This window comes from Tubulanus polymorphus, chromosome 1, assembly GCF_964204645.1.
Source record: "Tubulanus polymorphus chromosome 1, tnTubPoly1.2, whole genome shotgun sequence".
NCBI classification, from domain to species: Eukaryota; Metazoa; Nemertea; class Palaeonemertea; order Tubulaniformes; family Tubulanidae; genus Tubulanus; species Tubulanus polymorphus.
Window position 1 is genome coordinate 23,405,045 of NC_134025.1, and position 24,200 is coordinate 23,429,244.

General features: G+C 36.3%; 3 protein-coding genes across 5 annotated transcripts; 1 reads left to right on the forward strand and 2 right to left on the reverse strand.

Annotated features, from left to right (window-relative positions):
* Positions 1-885: 885 nt before the first annotated feature.
* On the reverse strand, positions 886-8,563 carry LOC141907949 (uncharacterized). Its single transcript, XM_074797688.1, has 6 exons — positions 8,067-8,563; positions 7,344-7,800; positions 6,693-6,836; positions 5,311-5,997; positions 4,156-4,236; positions 886-4,021 (listed from the first exon to the last, which is right to left on the reverse strand). The coding sequence occupies exons 1-6, from the start codon at positions 8,454-8,456 to the stop codon at positions 3,294-3,296; spliced, it is 2,487 nt and encodes an 828-aa protein (XP_074653789.1). The 5' UTR covers positions 8,457-8,563; the 3' UTR covers positions 886-3,293.
* A 234-nt stretch (positions 8,564-8,797) lies between these two features.
* LOC141905242 (protein phosphatase 1 regulatory subunit 14C-like) lies at positions 8,798-13,846 on the forward strand. Its single transcript, XM_074794060.1, has 5 exons — positions 8,798-8,864; positions 10,243-10,573; positions 10,659-10,739; positions 10,829-10,870; positions 11,016-13,846. The coding sequence occupies exons 2-5, from the start codon at positions 10,301-10,303 to the stop codon at positions 11,055-11,057; spliced, it is 438 nt and encodes a 145-aa protein (XP_074650161.1). The 5' UTR covers positions 8,798-8,864; positions 10,243-10,300; the 3' UTR covers positions 11,058-13,846.
* Positions 13,847-14,158: 312 nt separating this feature from the next.
* On the reverse strand, positions 14,159-24,020 carry LOC141905223 (FERM domain-containing protein 8-like). Of its 3 annotated transcripts, none has more exons than XM_074794051.1 (12): positions 23,933-24,020; positions 21,128-21,191; positions 19,365-19,532; positions 18,970-19,071; positions 18,532-18,590; positions 18,056-18,222; positions 17,653-17,853; positions 17,405-17,537; positions 16,791-16,946; positions 16,587-16,674; positions 15,996-16,128; positions 14,159-15,462 (listed from the first exon to the last, which is right to left on the reverse strand). In XM_074794051.1, exons 1-11 carry the CDS (start codon positions 23,942-23,944, stop codon positions 16,025-16,027), a joined length of 1,254 nt encoding a protein of 417 aa, XP_074650152.1. In that variant the 5' UTR covers positions 23,945-24,020; the 3' UTR covers positions 14,159-15,462; positions 15,996-16,024. The 3 variants fall into 3 exon arrangements, with proteins under 3 accessions (XP_074650152.1, XP_074650141.1, XP_074650147.1); XM_074794040.1 differs by lacking the exon at positions 23,933-24,020 and adding an exon at positions 21,468-22,070; XM_074794046.1 differs by lacking the exons at positions 15,996-16,128; positions 23,933-24,020 and adding an exon at positions 21,468-22,074.
* Positions 24,021-24,200: the final 180 nt, after the last annotated feature.

Genomic DNA, 24,200 nt, shown 5'->3' on the forward strand with positions numbered 1-24,200 from the left:
AAAATCCACACGAGAATCATTTGCTTTCGAATGAACAGGAAATCATTCACGTTAGGGATACCTTTTTTACACAAACATCCAATCGCCCGACGGAAAAAGAGGATTGTTTCGAAAATTCATCGTAAATTTCAGGCTGTTTATAAAGTGTATACGTGTAAATGTTTGCATAGTCGCAACATATGTGACATATGCCAGGTTGGTATCAATTTGATTAAACTATTTTGTATAAATCCACATCGCTTATTTCGTTAGAACCATAAAAATAGTTTTCAACCTGACAATCAGAACTTTTTTTTACTTATCCTATCTTGAGATGGATGTTTGCTGACAGGGTATTATCATTGCGAAAGTGAAGTAACATCTGTATGTTTGCTAACTAGGTATTTTTCAACTTGACGCGACAGTGAAGGGACTTCTGTGAGTTGAAGTAGGGGGATTCCTTTACTCAGGATTATCATCAGCAGTGTACCGATCATCATCTCGTAGGTGTGAATTTAGTTGAATCCGAACAGTTATCATTATCAGTAACGTCCACCATCGTTCTGTGCTTATGTCGGTCTTTCCTTTAATTGATTTACTAGAAATGATCATTCAGCCATTGATTTATTGACGGTGGCCGGGTCATTTGGGTATAAAGGGAGTCAGTTCAGGGAAACATCAAAACGAGCAATTTTTGCAAAGAATAAAGTCTGTATATGAAACTTGCTCATTTTGATGTTTCGCTGGACTGACTCCCTATCAATTGAAATTGATTACTCATTATATCATTCAGTACGATGATTTCCATTTTCCCACGGACATCGGACATCAGACATCGAACTAACGAGGTCGAATGTACCTGGTAACAAATCATACAACACACAACTCAATTTCTTAAAGTGTAAATAATTTTCATTTTATTTCGAAAGGACAATGATGATACAAATAGGATCACAGCAATGAGTTCGTCGAATGTTCATCTCCAAGAAAACAACTTCGCTTTCCAAAAATAACCATCTGCTTCCGAAAAAGCTTCAGTTTTCTGTAATTTCACACTTTTCCAGAGGAAAACGTACAGTCCCAGAGCAGAAATTCTTACAATAACGTTAAGTACCGGTACATCATTTATTGCACGTTAAGAAGCCTGTTGTATTCTTTTTTTGTTCGGAATGTAACACGTGTATACGAACAATAAACGTCTTTGACAGGAATAACGGCACAACCATGAAGTGAAACGACAAACCGAGCTGACAAATTAAGCCTCGAAAGGCTTGTTACGGGTGTTACCAAAATACATTAAGAGGATGTATTTTTGGTGTTGCTTGGTCAGAATGTCTGGATCCGGTTCCACAGTTCTGAGCAAAGACCTGACTCAGCCTGAGTTAATTCATTGAAAATGAAATAATTTTTAACCAGCGAGTTAACTCTTACTCAAAACTGCGGAGCTAGATCCTTATTTTCAATGAGGAATGTGACGCGAAATTACAACATCGTTAATCTTATTATTGAACAAATGGCTGTTGAGTGATCTTTGAATACTATACAAAACAAAAGATATCGGTGATAATTATGCATCTACGAAGAACACACAACATGATTATTCGATCCGGCCTATCGGAATATATCTATGGGGTCATTCATTTATTACGCACGCATTAGGGGAGGGGTCAGTGCAGTTGCGTACTGTAATGCTTAATTTATACGAAAAAATGGCCGATTTTGCGTACAGGGGGGGAGGGGGTGTCGAAAAATTCAAATTTTATGCGTACATAATAAATGAATGATCCCAATTTATAAAATTGACCAAAAATCTAACACGAGATAAAATTTTGTTCTAGACTCGAGAAAAAAATGCAAAAAAGATAAGTACATTTTAATACATAAAGGTCGTAGGCATCGATTATAAACATACAGTTTAAAATTCAACTGATATTGAACAATTCAACTTAACTGGGATCGAAATTTGTTTTTCCCTCTAGGAATTGTTCTCCTCACAATGACAAGATCTCTACACGGCAAACTCAGCAGATTCTTACACAATGAAACGCATAGCAATAGATTATATAGGAATACTGGAGCTCTACTGGCAGTTAGAAAACTACTCGCTACCACGTGAAATATGTAGGATATACTGTATTGGTAGTAAATTATAATACCTCGAACATAAGTATATAAATTCATACGCGAAACCCCGGGAAAAAATATGATGTTTGTCAGACTTCTGAAAATAAGAAAAAAAGAACACTACGAATCCAGAAAAAAAATTATTCCAAGATACTGCACATAGAAAATTTACCCACAAGTCTTCACGACACATCGCTTTAAATGAACATTTTCGATCAGTTTTGTTAATGTTTCACTTTTGACATGAACTTCAATATTGATTGTAATTTACAAGCTTGACTTTACAGGTAAGTCAAGCTTATCTTATAATTTTTAAGAATTCAAACCCTTTCATTACAAAAAAAATTCAACAGCCTAGGGAAAATTACCTTATCAAGAAAATCAACGTTACTGAGTCAAGTACCATGTATAAATACTGTGATGAAAAAAAAAATCAAAACACAAAATGCACATTCAAGATGTAACTAAGTCTCGTACTAATTCTAATCTAAACTGTTCAATAACCGTTTTTCTTTATGTAACTTAAGGCATGTATTTCCGCACAGGGCAACTGAGTGATTAGAAAATTCTGTACATCAAAACTTAAAGAGTTTAAGAACCAAAACTACATGCGAGATCAGTTAAAAGGTGCTTTCACACACATTATGTACATATTTGATATGGAGGAATGAACATGACTGATAGCTGATCGAGTGGAAAGGGGTGGTCTAGTGAAACATGCCGTGTTGTGTACTGGACAATATTTTAGCATAACAAATAAGACAAATAGAAACAAATACTGCGCTCACATAATTATTGTTGATTATTTTGGAATACAGAGCAGAACCTTTACGACTAACAGAATCTAGCCGACTAGTGTCAGCAACTGACAGAATATTACATCCAATGTGAAATCAATGAAGCCACATTTTTTCATTCCCAGTCCATAATTTAAAGTTTCGTTATATTCAACTAAAAAGTCAAGCTTCTACCTGTATAGGCCTACAAAACTTTCAACGCGTATTCAACTTGACAAATTATCCATAAGACATATTTTGTATGCAAATAGCTATACACGCGTGTACATATATAGATATATATATATATTTTGATTGATTTTCCACCGAGATACAAACATACAAATGTGTATTACAAACGACATTGTCATTTCATCACGCTGCACGCTGTGTCATCCGAGATATATCTACCGCTCATAAATACATGCCGTTGATCAGGTAATCGGCTTCGTTCGAATTCAGCGGCCGCCCGCGTCGCAGTCGGCGTTTAACTGTTCGCAATCGACAGCCTACAATCAACAGCAACAATGCCATAATAGCCAGTCCGAGCGAAAGCGCTATCACAGCCGTCCGACTGCCCATATCGAAAGGCGAGTGCGACTGTGAATGAATGTTATCAGCTGAAAGTTCATTAATGCCCTGGACGTCATCCAAAGCTACTTCTGGTTTGATCGGTGAACCAGACTTTATCGTATTCGCGACCGGCGGTGCATCTGTATTCACCGCCACTTCCGATTCGGGCTCATTATCTTTCTCGCGACTGTCTTTTTCATTTGTATCTTGACTCGACAATTTTTCCTTAACGACGGCGGTCATATCTTTATCGGTGTTAGGCGGCTGTTTTAGCAGCTTTGTTGACGGTTTGTTAGAATTATCGATCTCCGCTGTCGAAGGTTTATCTGGTCGAGGTGTATCTCGATGTTCATTCGCTTTTGCATTCGTTGAACCACCACTTTCTTCTGAGATTCTTTGCTGAGATTCGGAGGATGTATCTTTAAGTTTAGTTTCTACATCAATGGAGTTGATTTTCTTGCCCGCTTTCTGTGCTAGATGAACCTTTTCTGGGATAGTTTCAGTATCTGTTTTAGTATCCTTATCTTCATCAACATCTGTCTTGCTATCGGGCTTTTTCCTTGTTTTTCCTAATGGTATACATAAAAACATCAATTGACGAAACTATTTAAAACATTACTAAGAATATTACTAAACTGAGACAAAATTTGATGGTCTTTACACACAACTCTACTGCAGAAATATATATCAGATTGAAGCTCACCGTGAGAAGCTTTAAGGTGTGGTGTGCTGCTAGTATCAGAGTTGACTTTCTTTCTACCTTTTACATCAGTATCTTGTACATCTGAAATTTCAGAAATGATCGTTTAATGAAACATACAACAAATCTATAAGAATCACCCTTCATTTTTGAGAGTACATTCAATGGTATGATGAAAAGTGAATGATTAAATGTGAATTGTACTAGCAAAATATCCTTAGGAAACAACATCTAAAGCTGAATTTCAGACATTCATTAACATTTCGAACATTTTTTAAGTGTTTAAAAAATCCAATTACGATTGAAAAACATCCGAAACTAACTAAAAATGCAAAATTATGACAAAATTCGCTGAAATTTCAATAAATTTAGTAAATGTTTTGAACTTATAATTTACTTCCTACGTCTACTGGTGATTTCTAATACGGTATATGATAAAATTGCGGGTGAAGACTTCTCTATCTACAATAATTCACAACTCAGCTCGACCGTCCAAACCCTGGACTTATGCATAATCCTTGATCAAATAAGGAAAGGTATTCCAGTACTCCTATTCCTTTCAAAATAGGTGCTAAATACGGTTTGTGTAAAGTCATGTGCGGATTGCGACAAATAACCACAGTGACAACATGGAGGTACCTGGATTATACTGATAACTATTATCGTAGTAATTGCTATCCAAATCGCCGGGTTTTTTGCTAGGCGGAGGCAGACCGCCACCGACATCGTACGTGTAATCTTGATACGTGTGATAGGTCGGTTTCGTTTTCCCCAGACGCGGACGAGCGAACCGGTTGCCCGTCACCGGATTATTGCGCAACATTCCTCCGTCCTGCTGATACCGTCTGCCCGAACGCGGCACGCCGTCGTCGCTACCGCCGCCGCCAGCATCAAACATGTTATAATATTTATCGGGGTTGTACGACTGCCGCAACACGCTGTTGGCAAATGTTTCCTGTTGGCCGGCGACCCCTCTGTCCGGTGGCTGACCATCATCCAGCGGCAGGTCATAATCGTACTTATTCTTATAAACGGAATCGTAATTTTTATAGCCGCCCGGCAGCTGACCGTAATAAGTATCATCAGGACCCCCATGGTATGTCGGTCCGTAGTTCATGCGATTATGACCGCGGCCAAATTTATTGCCGGCGTTATTACCTTTCATGTTTTTATCCGTTGCCAGCGCGTTGACTGTTTTACCAAACGTCTGTACGCGCTGTCTGCTTGCTGAGGACATCTGACTGTCATCAGTATTTGTGAATTGTCTAGGTGGCAGAGGTCGAGGCTTTCGACTCGGCTCGTCGATATCGTCGGTGATATCAGGTCGTTTTCGATTCAAACCACCGCCATCTTCTTCGTCGTTGTGCAGATAAGAACCGCCACCTATATCAGTGGACAGTTGATCCTGATAGCGATCTCTGTCTCCTACATCCGAAGACGAATCGGCCGGATTTCTGTTGTTATCTACCGGCGTTTCTACATTCGAACTGTGCTGTCTATCCAGCTGATGCACGGCTTCACTTTTCGACTGCTCGACAATCTGTTGTTTCAATTCATTCTGACTCTCGTTATCTTCGTCTATCTCAGAATTCCTGTCACTCGATGACGTATCATCGTTATCCATAAGATTCGTATGTTGTCTTTCACGAGCTGAATAGTCAGTGGATGGACTTTCTTTGCTCATCGTTTCGGATGTTTTTGTTGCGACGGGTTTATAATGCTGCTGCCTCACACGTGAAGGGGGTGTTTTTGGTTGTGCATCCGTTACTTCCTCATTATCATTAGGAACTTCGTCGACAAATGGCTTCGCAGGCTCTACTTCGTTTGAAAAATTTTGCTCATACTCTAGAATAAAGCGTTGATAAATAATTTGTTAAGATTTCCCATGCCAGGTACATTATTAAAACCTTCAGAGCAACAGACAAAGTTAAGTTTTCATCTTGAACAATCGAAAGACCATGATCTAATCATAATCAAGTATTCATCTTTATTCGAGTAATTTGAATCGATTATTCATTGGAATTAACTAAAATGTCTGCAGCTCTTTCCTGAACCCTTAAATGTTACCACCATTAGTAAAAGAATAGAATACCTGCACCCTTGAATAAGCCCTTCGATGTCACCTAGCATCCTGCATCCTCAATCAACCATTAACACTAAAGAACATCGAAGATGTTTTGGATTTGCTCAATCTAATCATCAAATTTGTTTCTGCATTCAATGGATACTGGTTGGCAACATCAAAGGTATATTGTTCATGAAGACCATTACCAAATAGTATTATCATTATTAGATGTACCAAAAACTCATCACCGATTACATTCAAGCATATATATTCATGTAGAAAAATTATAATATTGAAGTCATTCACCTAAAGCAAATACTTAAGGTCAGTTCCAGAATTCAGACTTAATTTAGGTCAGTTACAAAAATCTGCAGAAGAAAGACTGAAGAAAATATTGTCAGTCTGGCTCTGACCGAAATCATCGTAATAATTGGATCGCTATAGAATGCTAAACAAATTTAAAGTATCAAATTACCGGAAGTATCACAGCCTTCTTCATCGGAGCCGTCCAAGCACTGTTCTACACCATCACATTGGTCATATTGAGCTATACATGTAGGTCCGATCTCTGTATTCTTGTTCAGACACTCGAACTGGAAACGGCCACAGCTCGGCCGCACTAAAACATATCAGAAATCATACAGGTTTTAAATGCAAGAAACCTGAAGATAGACAAGGCATAGCTAGCTCTTGTTTAAAATGGATGTAGCACTGAGAAATAGCTTCAAAGATGTGGTAACACCAAAAAGTGGAGACTGAAATAACCAGGGCCCAGTTTCACGAAGAAGTTTAAGCCTAAAACGGTTAAGCTTGAATTGTTGTCCACATTGAAAACATGAAGTAACCAATAGCAATTACACCAAAAATTTGAGTTAAACATTTTTGTTAAACTGGTTAAACCGGGCCTAGAACTCTAACCGGGTACATTCTACAAGTATCTTTGAAGTGAAATCTTCCCATTAGATAGTACCGGTAAGTAGATAGCTCCACTAAGAAGAAGTAATAAGGTCATGCCATACTACTCAGATATCCAGGCAATAAAGGTTGACATACTAACTGGATATAGGACAAGCTAAATCATTAACTTTGGTTCGATAACCTTGGAAAAAGGTGATAAAGAACTTACCAAATTTTTGCTCCTCCACTGGAGCGGCTAGGGTGGGTCTTTTCTTCGATTTAGCCTTTCTAATAGTTGTTGTGGCCACCACTGGCATCACAGTCGTCGACACAACTTCCGCAGTCTTTTCTGGCAAATCTATCGCATCTTTGTTATCACCATCATCATCGATCATCGGTTTCTTATCACCATCATCATTACTATCATTATCATTTTCTTCATCTTCTACACGTTCATCATTGGCATTTTTCTCACCGATCATTTTCAAATCGTCTTCGTGTTTGTCAGATATTGTAGGCTTCGTGGAAGTGGGTTTCTTTGTCGGTGGTCGCGGTTTCGATTCGGCAGCAGGTGTAGCAGGTGGGATCATTCGATATTCGACATCGATCGTGCTATAGGAATCATGGTCGACGAACTTGCAAACGCTCGGCTTTTGACAGTCGAATAGGTAGCAACTATGTTCGCCCTGAATGATATTTAAAAAAGTTTAACAATTAGTAGTTCGATTAGTCGACCAGACTAATCACTGTTAATTGGAATCAATTAAGTAATTAGGGATGGAAAAATAACCCATTCACAACTATGCTTATCCCTTATCATAAAAAAAACATATAGTACAAAAATATAGAAATGCATTGACTGAGAAACAAGCTTTCAGCAGTAAAATTTCAACTCCGTACTTAAATTAATAAATCAAAAAATTTCTCATTTTCAATATCCGATGTAACTTACATCAGCTTCAAATACAGCTAAATTACATTGGTCAGTTTTACAGCACGCAGCAATGCATTGGTCTTGAGACTCTACGTGAGGCGGTCGGTCCAAAAACGAGGCGCCATTTTTCGTCGATTCATTCGTTTTGATAATCCGATGCTTTTTTACGTTGAGGATCGTGCTCGTCGGACAAGACTTAGGCACATCATCGTTAGCAGCAGTCGTTGTAGTGGCTCTACTATCTCTTTGGAGATCGTTCAACAAATATTCGGATACTGCGTTTTTGTTTAGTTGGTCGTTGTTGCTGCTACTGTGGTGGTGGTGCCTTCGCCCGAAACTCGAGCCGTATAGGCTGCCGCAGCTCAAGAAAACCAGCAAACACAGCGACTTCATCAATTTCACATCCATCGTTAGTTGATTATAGGCTTTTATCACCTTTCAAATTGCATTATCAAGGCTAAAACACGCTCCAAAAACGTACCGACAACAAACCCAAAAACTGCATGAACTGTCGTGTTGTCGATCTGTCAAATCGAAACGGGTGGCTCCGAGAATATTCAAATCACTACGCGATGATCCCGTTATTCGGGAATAAAACTAACTCAAATAATGAATTATCAAATAAAAGATAAGATTTTATGTTCCAATCTTTAAGGTATTGAGAATTTTTGCACCGCAAGAGTCTTTTTATTATTTATGCGTTGACATAAACCTGACTCTAAATTCCGATTCCGTGTTTTATGCTGTACCTCACTAACAAATGGCTGTCAAAAAATTTCGCTTCCTGGTTGCTGTGTAAAATTTTGACTTTATATGGTAAGCGCTGGTAGATCATGAACGTTTTCAGTACCTTTTCGTTGGCAAGTGTGAAAAATGATAGTGAAATTTCTTAGACCGACTACATGAGTGGCTTACAATGGGACCACAAAATGCTTAGCTTTTTTTTAGTCGAGTTACATGTAATTTGTAACATTATATATGATGCCATGGGCAGTCAGCCCCTGATATTGCATATAACCTTTCATCTCAATCTGGAAAAAGTGAAATCCCTGTTCTTCATAGTGAAACGTAAGTGAATATTTGTAACACCCTGTAACACCTGTAACGCTATAGGCCTATGAAACACTAGCAACTAAAAGTGAAAAATCTGTGAAACCCCTGTTAGTCAAAGTGAAATATGTGTAACACTATGTAACACCCTGTAACAAGGGTGTAACAGGCTGTAAGACCATGTGAAATCCTTGTTAATGAAATATCTGTAACACTATGTTAATACCTGTAACAAGGGTGTAACAGGCTGTAACGCCCTGTAACACCATGTGAAACCCTAGTAACTAAAAGTGAAATATCTTTGATAATCAGTGAAATATGTGTAACGCTATGTAACACCCGGTAACAAGCGTGTAACAGGCTGTAACGCCCTGTTACGCTATATGAAATGTGAAACCCTAGTAACTCAAAGTGAAATATGTGTAACACTATGTAACACCCTGTAACAAGGGTGTAACAGGCTGTAACGCCCCGTAACGTCATGTGAAACCCTAGTAACTCAAAGTGAAATATGTGTAACGCTGTTACACCCTTGTTACAGGGTATTACATAGCGTTACACATATTTCACTTTTAGTAACAGGGGTTTCACATGGTGTTACAGGGCGTTACAGCCTGTTACACCCTTGTTACAGGGTGTTACATAGCGTTACACATATTTCACTTTTAGTTACAGGGGTTTCACATGGTGTTACGGGGCGTTACAGGGTGTTACAGCCTGTTACACCCTTATTACAGGGTGTTACATAGCGTTACACTTATTTCACTTTTAGTTACAGGGGTTTCACATGGCGTTACACCTTGTTACACCCTTGTTACAGGGTGTTACATAGCGTTACACAAATTTCACTTTGACTTACAGGGGTTTCAGACTGTTACTGCATTAGGATATTTGCATTCTTTGACAGTTTTGCAAAGTAGATTATATGAGGTTACATCGCAAAAATATCCTTTTGGCTTTCCAAAAATGAAGTACGACCTAATGTTACATGTTACTTGTAACTTGATGAGAAGTTAAGCATTTCTCTGTCCCATTTTAAGCCTTATATAACCGACTAGAAAGATTGAAGAATTAGCTTTAATATCACTCTTCTCTTTTTTTGTGAAAATATGAGACTTTTTGAAATAGACAATTTTCTTTGCAGGTTTGAATATATTTACGTGGTTTATTGTTGAGAAAAAGAAGCAAGTTAGAGTTTATATATGATGGCTTACAGGACAAGTAAAAATGAGCGCAGTGGAATAGCCATGAACAATAGCCAATCGGCGCCAAATACATCACATTTTTCTGTCGCGCAAAATACTTCAGTACACAACGTGAATTTCCAGCCGCACAATAACAGCAAGAGAGATGAGGAGAAGAGAAAGAAGTTTTTAACTGCGAAATATGACGAACACCAACTCAATTTGATAAAGTGTCGATTAGAAGTCGAATCGTGGATTTGGGACGAGTTGAGAATACTATACGATTCAGAGGTTTGTTGCAAATCGCTTTGATCAAGTAGAAATATACTTTTAATCTTTTACTCGATGAAGCTGATTGGTGTATTTTCTAATCAAGGATGACAGCTACGATTGTGAAATAGATTTAGAAGATCTTTTAAACTGCGAAGAAGAAGAAGAACGAAGGGTTTTTTTACTGGTATGTAACCCCTGTTTAACGGAGGTTGAAATTCTACCTACCGAACTTTGTAGTGTCTTCAACTATATGGTGCAATATATTTATTTCAGGAAAAACTAAGACATGCTAAAGTTTCACAAGATTTAGTAGATGTAAGTGCAACTTATTGTGTTATGAATATTCAGGCAGCCTTTTTTGTTCTTCTGCATCAAATTTTATTCGTCTTTTTACAATTTGTTGGTCTTAATGGTTGAATTTGCTCGGAATTGGAATGTTCAATATTTGTTTGTTTTTCAGAAATTCATCAATGAACTCTTAGCAAAAGCGAGAAAGTTGTAGTGCATCATCATCATGTTCTTAGGGATTTCGACGATATTTCTTTATATATTTGGGCTTCCAGGAAAATGCACCCTGGATCCTAGTTTCTTAGTCAGTGTTTCCGGTAAAATAATGAGTGCGTTTTGCCTAGGGAAAAACAACTCTCAAAGCTGATAGATTTAGTATGAATCTGTGTATGATAATGTGTACACAGATCTTAGCTTTTTTTCCGATTGCTGTGTGTAGCATACAGGGAATACTCTAAAAAAGAATGATTCTCAGTTACTCAAAATCTGTAAGATATCAATTTCGATTTGTGACGTTGGTGTTTATCAAAGAAATGAAAAGTTTTGAAATTTCTTTAAAAAATCTTCCACGAGAGAATGAGAAGGGTCTTGCTACTCTATAAATGTTGTTTGGTGTTAATGTAGGTTTTGTAGATGATGAAGGTAATGAAGAATGAAATTTCTATTAAGATTCTTCATACAAAAGCTAATAAGTTTTCATAACCAGTAGGCCTACTTTTATTTGCGATAATTTTCGAAACTTTAATTACGTCAATTGAATAGGTTTCGGAACAGGTTATCTAACCAGTGATATTTGATAAATCTCGTGATGCCCTGATCTCTCCGTGCCCGCTATGAATCTCTGCTGCTTTTTACTCACACAACTTTTTTACCGTGTGTGAGATGTTTAAACATATTCCCTCCATAGTTTACCACCTGAATAGTTTATTGTTTATTATTGAGATAAACGTTGATAATTCATGGTCTCAGGATAACGTTTTTCATTTTCTATCAAATCTAGTTTGCTTCGTGTGTCGTAATGAATTTTTCATCATCATCACTATCACAGACAGATGGAGGCCTGGCCTATTGATTCTGGCTCATTTGTTGATTTATAGCGCTTTTGGTGAAAGGGTTTCCATTGAAGCTCTCTCAGAATAGTATTAACTTCATTTTGTTAAGTTGAATTTCGTGAAAAAGCTGATCAGTCATATTTGAATTAAACATCCGTGGCACAATTGATTTGATTACATTTACTAAGTTAAGGCCCTGTTTACGATTTTCCTTGCTTTGTTAGGGAAAGAGTAATTCAGTGTTACTATATGCAGTCGGAAAAATGCATGTGGCCTAAGTAAACCTATCGACAACCTCTGTAAAGGTACCAGGATATAACCCACCAATATCATATGGCCAGGTGCACCATTCCACAGATTTTCCTAAGAGTAGTTAATTTAGCAGGTCTGATAGCTATATTCGGATCTAAATCCTATTTAGCAGATATTTTTACCATTGTTAGCATGATACAAAACAAGATTATAAGTATCATCTTATCAACCCTCATTTCCAGTGAGCTAAACATTTAAAATGATCATAAGTAGCTTTGTGTAACTGGAACCAGCTAAAATCCAATTAGAAATTTATTTTCATTCTAGTTAGACACAATTTATTTTGAAACCGATATACAATATACAGTAGGAAAAGATATATTTGTATATCATCATCAATATATACTGGTCTTGTAAATTCTATTGTAACTAACATACCTAGTCTCTTTAATACATTGACTCCTAGCTGATATTGCTATATATATATGTGTATATCGACCTTAAGAGTATCAAATGCGACTCTTGTAAATTACTTGTACCAGAAACGTCTTTTGAAATAGACGTGTCAGGATTGAGCCTCTTGAGATGTATAACCTCAAAATGTGGCATTATTGAGATATAAAAATTATGGATCTGATCAAATCTCCTTCTATTCATTCATTAGCATAATGTTGCTGATCTCTCTAGTGATGGTTTTGTTTCTTTATTGTTATATTTTGAAAACTGCTATTTTTCTATTTCTTTGTAGTGTTTTCTTGTATGTATTTATTTTGTTTGTTTGAAGCTGACATACATGTTATGTGTACTGCTACAGGTTATGTGAGATGATACTGAAGCGGTGTGGCTTGGTCAGTATTCTTATTAATTATGTACACCGTATTCATAATTTAATTACCGATTCAATGCTGTACATATATGAAGCCTAGGCCTGAATATAACAAACAGTAGCATATATGATCGAATATATTCATTCTCAGGAATATCTCGGCTAAGAGTCTGCACTAAAGATCTTAGTCTGTAAGCAAACTGTCACTGCTTTCAGTGATAGCTTGGAAATGATATCCCCCGCTTATGTGTAACAGACATCGTTTTGTAGTTCGCAAACAAAAACCTTATTATATTTGGACATAGTCGATGATTGTTGCTTAGTTTGTAAGTGTAATACTGCTTCTAGATATTTATTTACTCTGATTATCCGAATAATGGTTATACCGGAATTGTACTTAGTGGAACTAGTTCACGGCGACAATGACATTTCTCTAATTCTTTTCCTTCTCAATTCAACTAATACGTCGTCTTTCTTGTGTGTCAATAGTTTTGTTAAGAATTAAAGTAGATTATTTCAATATGTAATTAACGTTAAGTCTCTTCAATAACCTCGATATTCAAGATAGATATTTGGTGTCTTCCATTCAAATGAATTCAGCCAGAAACCTGATGTATCCTATATGCTACATTTTCTTCAGCTGAATTCAAAACTATTGAAAAATATTGCGGTTTTTGGCAAGTCAGTATTAGCCTAAATACACAATATCAGTTAACGTGATCATCGTGACTTGTACTGGGGATCTGTGACTCCTGTAGATTTCGGTTGACAACAAACATCTGGGACCAGTGAACGGCATGATTCTCAATCATTTTTCATAAATTCAGGATCGAGAATAAAGTAACTTCATTTCAAACAATCGGGGCAGATTATTATAATTTGTTGTGTATGTTTTATTAAAAAGCAATCATATTTGTTATAATCATGATATTACGGTCAATTTTCATCCTAAAGCTGCTGGGTTTTGATACGGTTCATATTCAGTTATTTGATTGTGTTATGGAATGACGAATGAAGGGAAAAATATAGGACAATTTTTTATCCATCCATCCATTACAATATATAGATGTATAGCATGTATTTAGCACTTAATATGCAATATTAAAAGCGTTTTTATGGTTTTTAGCAGTGCTTTTAATCATCAGGAGTCGTCCACAAAATTATATAATCATAGTAATAATTATTAACTGCTGTTTCTGTGAACAATTTTAATTGTACATTGTATGTTATGATTCTAAATTGTACATTATAGTATTATATATAGAATACAGCTTTGTTTTTGGTTTATTTTTCTGTGTCATGCACGATGCCAGTTAGGGGATTGATCACAACATTAAGACTTGTCCCATATTCAATCCAAGCCGTTTTGTGTCCTTCCATTGACGTTAAATATGTCTATCACACTTTCAATTGGTTAACTGTCGGGGGCAGATCTGGGGCCAGACTTTGACAGGAGCACAAAGAAATGAAAAGGGCACATATTCTGAAAAAGCACGAGTTAAGTATCCACGCAGCCAAAATAAGGGTCTGGAAATTTTTAAATTTCAGTGCATTTTCATACAATTTCTAGGCACTTGAGGGAGATAAGCTAAATCTTGCACTGCTGCACACTGCCTGTGATTCCGGTTGGAAAAAGTGCCCCGAAAAATATTGCCATGGTATTTTCAAAGGGGCACGGGAAAATTACGACGGGAGCACGTGCTCTTCTGGCTGTCTTTTCCAATTGCTTGGGTGGTTGAGGATGGAGAAAGCTGCAAGTTTAATATGATATGTAAATCTCGGCTAGATGATGCACCCATACAATACTTACAATACTTATGGTTACAAAAAACATAAATTTATTACAATGTATTGTAAAAAGAATTTCGAGTATATACATCAATTTTGAAATTGACATCTATTTCACATACAACTTACAATACGAATACATTTGAAAATAATTAAGTATGAAAGATTTACATCAATAATTTGATTTTTGTTTCGAACAGTCATGAAACCTTTAAACGAAACTATTTTAGTTACCATTATCACAGCTTTCTGATTTATGTATAATTGCCGAAAGTCAATTTCTACATATAACTTATCATTAATTGGACAGTAACCCAATAATCAAATCTAGATGCATAAACCACAGACTTGAATATATTGATACAAAATACTCGAGTAATCTTACTCTCTACAAAAAAGGACACAAGATAAAGGCTTATCCAGTATCAAACTGTACCAAACATATCTCATTTGTCGTGATGAAACAGAATCATTCAAAATAGCTCAAGCATAAGATTTTAAGCTGTCACGATTAATAAATTGCACAGAAACTTGGCACATTGTTTTACTAAGTTCATCTCATTGTAATGAATATCCACAAACGTAGTCCAATGCGTCTGCTTTCGACTTCTGATCATGTTTGAATTATTTTCATATTCAGCTGAACTAACATCGATGAATACAATTGTGTCGTGTTGTGATTAATCAAGAAATAACTTTCGCTGAAATGAAAAAGAAGAAATTCAGAAAAAGCGCTAATAAGTTGAGTTAATTGTAGATATACTTGAACGGACTGTATCCAATGGAATTGAATGTAAATCTGACATACAACAGAATTCATTTGTTGACAAATAATTGGGAATAAAATTTGCCTTGAAAACTTCAAAAATTTGTAAAAAGTGTCAATTTCAGCAAACAACAATGGTCATCAGTCAGCCATCTTGATTTTGACTGGGCCAGTTTGTGAGCTAGGGTAGATGCATAAACCAAATATCAAGTGTCTTCAAAACTTCAATAATCATTAGATCCTTTCTATGGATGGATAAATAAAAAGTGAACACGATAGCCCGTTGAGGGATAGCACCGGATTATACCACCACCACCACAAGTGCCCATTCTTATTGAAATTGTTGTGCACGTCAAGCATATTCGATACATTTCACCTGATAGTAATATTCACGTATTGTCATCACACAAAACGTTTTGACCTGAAAGTTACTTGAAAAATGTTGACAAAAATTATTCAATCTCTAACCTTTTCGGACTCAATTCATCAGCGGGCCATCAGATAGATATGATGCCACTAGGTGTCACTGTAGATAACGCTAGCTTGTCCAGTTTATTAGACATGCATGAACTTGATGGTTTTAAAGTGCAGGATACAATTTCTGTAATATATAGAGTTTTTATACACTGCATAAAGCACTTTCCGGTATATACAATACACGATGAAAACCACTAGAACTCGCTTTTAATGAACTTGAATTATCGGTACAATCAGTAGGCCAATGTAATGTGTTATAATCTGATCATTGGAGAGCGAGTTATAACGGTTATTTCCGAAGATAGAAAGCAGGCGTATTGTTTCAGGTATACTGGTAATGACATTTCATGCTAGATAGATCAGTGCATATGGTGTAGAAAAAGAAAAGTCTCTGCTAAGATATCATATGGTCTGTTTTTCATGCTTGGCTATACACAGTAGACTCTGGAATCACAATCATATGTGCCAGTGTTTGGGACTTATAGTCAGTAAAATATCGCCTTTAGAATTGTTCAAATATTGAATGATATTTTGGGTGAAAATAGATTTACCCTAGTCTACTGTGATGTGTAAGTTACATACCCGGAGCTGCAGAACCATTTACATCATCAGTATTGCTGTCTGTCAATTGATTTACACAGGATTCAATCAAAGCATCCATCATTCGCGCCTAAAATAAGAACAAACATCCTGAGAAATAGCCATTTTCCTCTATTAGGTACAAACCAAAATGAAACCTTAATTGATTGAGTTAATGCTATGGGCATGTGATTGAGCTTGGCCTACCTGTCTTGAGAAAATCTGTAATAATCTAGTTGATTGTTTTTTGGGATCTTCCCGAAATTGCAGAAACAAACATGGGATACAGTTCCTATTGGTCTCATCCCCTGGAGGGGAAAATTCCCAACTGAGTTCTTTGTAAAGTAATCCAACCAGTATTGACTGAAAAGAGGAAAAATAATTCAGTTAAATTCTAGAGAATGTACAAACTTTAGCATACCAACAGTAATGAGTCCTGACATTGAGAAGTCCTCAGAAACCTCAGCCAATATTACTAGGGAATTATTTATGGTATAACTAATACCAAAAATGTATCAAGACTATGAAATGAAGGGATATTTTTCACCATCTGGAGAAAAAGTGGGCTATATGAAATGAAGGGGTATCTTTCGCCATCTAGAGAAAAAGTGGGCTATTTCTCATAGTTAAGCCGTTATGATCTATATAGGAGAGATTTCACCGAGTCAAACGATACCAAAATTGTATTTCTAAGTTGAAAAGTAAATCTGTCACAGAATCTCAAACATAGGGAAAATTAACTATTTTTCAAGTTATATATTTTTAGTCCATATGTATATGAATTTTTGGCAATAAGCAACAATACACAGTGAGATACATACAACATCAGCCGGATCAATGACATAGATACCATCTCTGTTTATACCAATTAGAACATCAATGTCAACACCATTCGTGAACGAAGCTAAAAATGCATTCATCGGTTTTTCCGTTTGTCCGTGGAAGAATGCACACCTAGAAATATAAAACACAGAATAAGATTCAGTGGAAGCCTGCAGTGAGAATATCTATATTCAAGCAGTAACAGCACAAACATTCTTTAAGCTCACTTAAATACTACGCCGCTTACCCGTAATGCGGAAGAGTCCAACAAAATTCTAAATAATCCATCATGAGTTGATATTTAACAGGTTCCGTGAACTCATTGAATCTAGTCGAAACCTGTTGATGATGATGAAGCAATGAAGTATGCGGCGATTGCTTCGAAGTGCATGATGACCAACCGCTTTTACTGAACACGTGCTCCGGATAACAGTCATCTACATTATCTCTATAAAATAGAAACATAACAATGAAAACTGCATGGAGTTCTCGACTAGACGGTTATTGCCTGTTATAACACGATTCACAAAATATATTTTGTGTTGAAATCATAGACGCGAGTTGAAATTCGAATTTAAGGTAAATAAATAAATCTCGACTTAATAGTCAAATGTAACTAACAATTAGACAGTACAGTTGGGAATAATTACTTGTAAAACTTCTCATCGTGCGTTTTTGCGTCGTATTTGCCGTGTTCAACAGTAATTTGTATGCCAGCTAAACGATGATAGTCTTCTGATTCGATCGGATAACGACCATTCGCGACGTTATAAACCGCCTCGTAGTATAACAGTCTACGCAATAGTGGATGTCTCTCCTGTGAAAAAGAGAAGATAGATAGATAAAGTACTGCGCAATAGATCACGGATGGAGTATCATTTTAGATTGGTTTGTCATTCGTGATAAAATGAAGTACTCCAATATCATAGCATATCAATTATTTATCTAATTATATCGGTTAGACTGTTTTATTAGTCTCGCGAACATCACGAGCTGGTATAAGTCAGGAATTAAGTTAATGTTTGTTGAAATAATAAACCTAAGGCGTAAATATTAAGGCCAGAAACTGTTGAGACGACAGAAGAATTTCATACAGTTAGAGCAAACCCGGTTAACGAATACCTACCGTTCTTTCATACGATCGTGGAACTGATACCCTTCGGCGTAGCGTTAAAACAGGCTCATCTGAAATGCGATAAATTATCTTCATTACATTCGAGCACGACATGAAGCGACATTACCTCGATCCCTTATTATCCTTCCAGCTGTTGAGAATTGAAATAAGACGAATCATTTCTATCTCTATGTTTTAGTTACAAATTTACCACTTATTTCGACTGATAAGATCAGTGCTAGCCTATAGGTGTATTGACACGAGCTGCGAGAAGATACCGGGTGAATTATATAACTAACATTCTAGAAGAACTCAGTGAAACTTTTACATTATTACCGAGAAAAAAAAAAGACTTTTTAATAGGGCCTTTTTAAAAAGTTCATTAATTCAAATAAAGCTACTGATACTAAGAAAAATTTTCGATGCCTCGTAAGAGATGGGATAACTGACCTCGTTCTATTTCATCGTCATCGGCTGTAGAATATTTTTGAAGTAATTCATCCCATTGAATCGTAACGTGGAATGGCGAATGATGTGGCTTCAGCTGTAACTCTGTTTTAACAGAAAATCGTAACTGATAAAAATCGATGTCTTTTGTTGCTAAACTTGTACGCACTATTGGTGGGAATAAACTAAGTTGAAAATATATATATATATATATATATATATATATATATATATATATATATATATATATATATATATATATATATATATATATATATATATTTTCAGTGTAAAACTACCTGTTTAACAATGAAGTATAATACCGGTATACCAGTAGTTTATTGAAAATTGCTTTGGAACTGTTCCTTAAAAGAAAAACCTCTTCCTTGCACACCTACCTAATAAAGGTGACACAAGCCATAGCGCGAATAAACAGTTCGTTTCTTCGGGGAGTCCGCTTTCTTCCTCGAGCATTTCGAGGATTTCAGCCGCAGTGGCGTTTCGACCATCTTCAACTGTTAACTGAACACCAGTGTTGTCCATCAAGTAGACACACATTTCCAACGCTGAAAAACCGAAACGAAATTGCATCTAGTCGTTAAGTTTCCAGATATTTCCTGAAAATTTGAATGGTATTTTCATCAAAAGCGTCGAGCCATTTGTAACTGCGGGCAACATAGTTATCTAAGACCGAACCGAAGTGAGTTTGTTGAAGCAGTAACATGAGAAAAAGACAGACTGAACCATACAAATAACTGTATATAGCAACATTTATATATTAGTATTGGAAATTGGAAAGGGTTTTTACACGTATTCATAAGATATACATAAATTCATCAATACAAATCTATAAGAAAATTTAACGGAAACAATGTTTTCTTTTGGGAAAGGGAAAATTTTCACATGCATACAGAACGATTACATACAGGTTGACATATAAACACAAATCACGTTGACAATGAACAAGTGACAATTTCAATCTGGATCTATTTTCACAGATAAATTTCTAATTCAGTTTATGGTAAATTCCTTTAGGATTTTGTCTCTTGTGAAACAGGGCATTGAGGGATTCCAAAAATAGTGTACAGTAGCGTGCTCCATGATATCAAAGACTTGATTAGGATTTCGCCCATATTTTGACTGAAGAAATTTCTGATATTGTTTTAGACACCTCCGCCCCCCCCCCCGTAGTTATTGGTGTTACATCGAATAAAATGTTGATTGTTAGCTTAGCAAGCATTAGATCAAACAAATAGACGAATACAGAATACTTTAAAGGATAAAGCAAAAAGCTGCCTCATCGTTCACATAAGTCTGGTGAATGACTGTGGTTTGATTTTTCCAGATGAGAATAGTCAATTCTAAGAATCAATTTGAAGCGCGGTTTCAATGCATAAACATACAAGCGCTTAATATTCGCAGCATCGAAAAACAGGATTTCATCAAATTCAGAAAAATCGGTGATGGAAAACAGGGGCCGAGTAATGAATGACAAAACAGCCGGCAACTAAAAGTACTAAATAACATTTCTTTGACACAGACAACGATCAGACTAACTTACGCTTTCCACCTAGGCCTGAGGTAGCGGTGTTGGGGATCTGGAAACTTTTATCTGCAGCCTTACTGGCGGCTTCAATGTCCACGGATAATTTGGGAGTGCGAGGAGAACTATTTGTTTCTGTAAATGCGGTCGGCGTATTAAAAACAAAAGACAAGAAACATTCCGACTTTTAGAACTTATCCGTAAATTGATATCGTTAATCGAAGTCGTCGATTCGTGTGCGAATATGAAATGAAAACAAGACCTAATAAAAGCGTCATATTCTTCACTACGGAAAATTCACTACTTTTCATCTAAACAATCGTTTCTTTTTCAGAATCCAAGCTCTACATACTTAAGTAGGCTAAGACTGGACTTATGATGTTCTAGGCTATCAAAAACAAAAAGTCACTGCAGCCATCGTCAATTCATTTCGATGTTAAATGAAAAGTGAAGAGTTATTTCTAAGAATTTACAAGTTACGGCATTAGTAACATTTCAAGAAATACCCGTATAATATAGATTTTTAGAAATATTAGAGAAAAATCTTTTTTCTGATTTTCTTTGATAAAAGATTAAATTCAATGTTTTAAATCATACTCGTAAGCGCGATAGGCTTACCTGCATTGTCATGCTGCCTTGGTTTTGGAGGGCTGCTGGCATTGCCATCATCGTTATCATACTTCTGAAATAAGCAAACAAAGCAATATATAAAACGCACATAATAAAAATGATGCATCCTTACTTGGAAACCTCTCAAGTCATTTTATAAAGATTTTGTAACTTCTCATGAGACCATTTTTCATAAATTTTGAATTATTATTATTATAGTGTATGGCTAGTAGGTTAAATTAGTTAGTTCCTGGTTTGAAACTACAGAGGTCATCATTCAAGTAGAATACAAGTACCAGTACATGTCAATAAGCAAATATCGAATGAAAAATCACTGAGCAACTTTTACCTCGGTTTCCTCGTCGAAATTAGCAGACTCTAGTTCTAAAGACATGGTTTGTTTCGAACTATAAAAAGTACCATCGTCGGATTCATTGTCCGGATGACGATTAGTAACGTCACGACTGAGATAAACCTCCTCGGAATGCGGTTGCACTTTATTATTTATCCTATGCACGCTCATATCTAATACTATATCACACGAACAGTACGCATAAATAAATAAAACTCGAATCTGAAATCGATTAAATTTAAAATCCTGCTGAAAATCTGAGGATATAGTTATCAACCAACCGTCGAGCGTTAAAATAAACAAAATTCGAATCCAATTCAGAAATGACTGAAAATCCGAGGATGTAGAAGTTAGTCGTTAAGAATATAGCTGTCAGGCCGACATACACAGTTCCACAAATTGCTGCTAGTTATATACGAATGAGTCGCAGGTCCAATACGATACATAGGCAACAGACGGTGTTTGCAATGACGATCAATTAGTATATTGTTTCCTATCGCGCATAATGCATTGTCCATCAGACTGGCGAGGCGAACCAGAAGCGATTCAACATATAGCCTATATAATGCGTCCACTATCCCTAACAAATCGAAAATCAATTTAAAGGAATGTTCTGGCCCTCCGATGATTAACCTGTGTTATCATATATATCGATGCAGTATTTACTTGTTATAAACATTACAGCCTTATGTTATATATGTGTCTATGACAGGCAATTTATATTCCGTATAGACAATCAGTTCGGCCAAAAAACCGGTTTTTATGCATTGCTATATCGGCGACACTTCTCAAACAAATCAATTTAACCATGTTCACTATCGTTACTATGTCAGATCTGAACTTTCACAGCTGTCAATCGCGGGCTAAAACCAGTTCAATTAGCTACTATTTATAGACATTTCAACGCGCTATTTCACTATTATCAAAGACTTTTAATTTTCAACATGTTTTAAAAAATCACAGATAGCATAAATTTCTACATCGAAAAATATAATTCTTCCAGTCAATTAATTCATTTTCAACAACGAAAAAGAAAAAATATAGGCCTAAATGCTAATGTCTAGGGCTAGCATCGCACTTGTGTCACGTTTGTAGTTTACACCAAATATCCTTTCCGATGCTAGAATAGTTCTAAAATAGATATATAATGGTCCCTAACCATTTGACATACCGGCAGGCCTACCGATTGACATAATGAGGTTGCTTAAGTAAAAAGTATGAAGTGGACATTTTGTGTATTTGGCATTATTCATGTAAAAGCCGCTTTGCTTTTAGGCCTAGCTCATTTTGATTGGTTACCGATGTTGCTTGCACTTGCGCACTAAGATATCGGACTAAGAAAATACTGTAAAAAGCATCAAAAAGAAATTTAAGCGAAAATGTGGATACACCCATTCATTGTGTGCTAGTGCACCATCCTACCATTAGACCAATAATGCTTCCAACTGCCAGAACTCTTTAAGTTTTAACTTGCCTACTAGCCTAATAGATAGGCCCTATCCCTTCGGCAAACCCTAACCCTTCCCATAACCCCAATAACAAACCCTCTACTCAGGCTTCTATTCTAGGTTACTTCATTTTCTTGTAACACAAAATCATAAGGCCTATTGAAGATCGGATGGCAACCAGTCATGGAGAATAGGACAGTATCAGTGATACAGGGTTGAATTAGCCAGCAGAAGACATGGCTTAGGGGGGACTATTAATTTCCCTCACAGTGGCTAGGATAATAGATGTTCTTCCCAGAAACCTAGTCAATCCAGAGCCAAGCATTCTAATGAAAAAAGGGATGATCCAAATTGTCGAAAAAGATCTGATAGGCCTACAGGGTCTAGTGGAGTTAATCGGCCAAAATGGCAAGACTTAATCTAGTAGTAATGTTGCTGAGACGGTTCTTAAACTTAAATGCATTTTCGTCATCTCTTCTATCTTATCACATCTTGTATTACATACAATACTATTTGTTTACAATTTGAGCGGCACAGTGTTACCTCTGTATGAACGAATCTAAAAAGTTTATTTGAAAATTATGAATATTTCGGGTGGTTGCTACCACCCGAAATATTTCTAGTATTTAAATCAACTTTGTGGGATTTTTAATCAATCGAGTCTTATCACGGATACCCATTGCGATTCTCAACTGATTCACAGTTTTATCTCTAAACATCATTTGTTGATAGTAGGGACACTCATCCTGGCAAATATTTTTCAGTGACAGAACAAATAAAAGAAAAGGTTATTGAAAAGACAGGGCCAGGGGATTGCATCATGACCAGTCTAGTCGAATGTGCAGAGAAATCAGGAGGGGATGGGTGGATGAGAACAGAGAAGAACGAAGGAGTGGATTGCATTGCCGGGCAATCGCAATGGCATCATTAATTCCCGGCATCAATCAATGATTTGGCCAGTTCACATTCTGCTTTATATTCTACCTGCTTGAGCAATGATATCGAGATATTTACCTCGAGTTCCATGACTTATTTCATTCACAAATTTCATTAATCTTTCTTGCACAAGTATTGACTTGTCAGTTCTACACTACAGTGCTATGGCTGAACGCAGTTAAAACTTCATCGATTGAGTTCGAATCCCATATATTGATGAAAATAAATTTCAAATAAGATATCTACACGTCTCAAATAAATGTATGATAAATGTGAAAAGTGGTCTAGCATTTTATTCAATCATTGTATTTTCAATAATCTGTTGACTTTGTAGAACGATTCGATA

Bases quoted from the DNA above. Each gene is read 5' to 3' on its own strand.
- LOC141905242 (XM_074794060.1), top strand. From the start codon at position 10,301: ATGATGGCTTACAGGACAAGTAAAAATGAGCGCAGTGGAATAGCCATG. The intron at 10,574-10,658 runs GTTTGTTGCAAA...TTTCTAATCAAG, and splicing joins GAATACTATACGATTCAGAG to GATGACAGCTACGATTGTGA. The intron at 10,740-10,828 runs GTATGTAACCCC...TATTTATTTCAG, and splicing joins AACGAAGGGTTTTTTTACTG to GAAAAACTAAGACATGCTAA.
- LOC141905223 (XM_074794040.1), bottom strand. From the start codon at position 21,641: ATGAGCGTGCATAGGATAAATAATAAAGTGCAACCGCATTCCGAGGAG. The intron at 19,072-19,364 runs GTAGGTGTGCAA...CTGTTAAAACAG, and splicing joins GCTTGTGTCACCTTTATTAG to AGTTACAGCTGAAGCCACAT. The intron at 18,223-18,531 runs GTAGGTATTCGT...TCTTTTTCACAG, and splicing joins CACGATCGTATGAAAGAACG to GAGAGACATCCACTATTGCG.
- LOC141907949 (XM_074797688.1), bottom strand. From the start codon at position 8,456: ATGGATGTGAAATTGATGAAGTCGCTGTGTTTGCTGGTTTTCTTGAGC. The intron at 7,801-8,066 runs GTAAGTTACATC...AATATCATTCAG, and splicing joins TAGCTGTATTTGAAGCTGAT to GGCGAACATAGTTGCTACCT. The intron at 4,237-5,310 runs GTAATAACGCCG...CTGAAATTTCAG, and splicing joins AACGGATAAAAACATGAAAG to ATGTACAAGATACTGATGTA.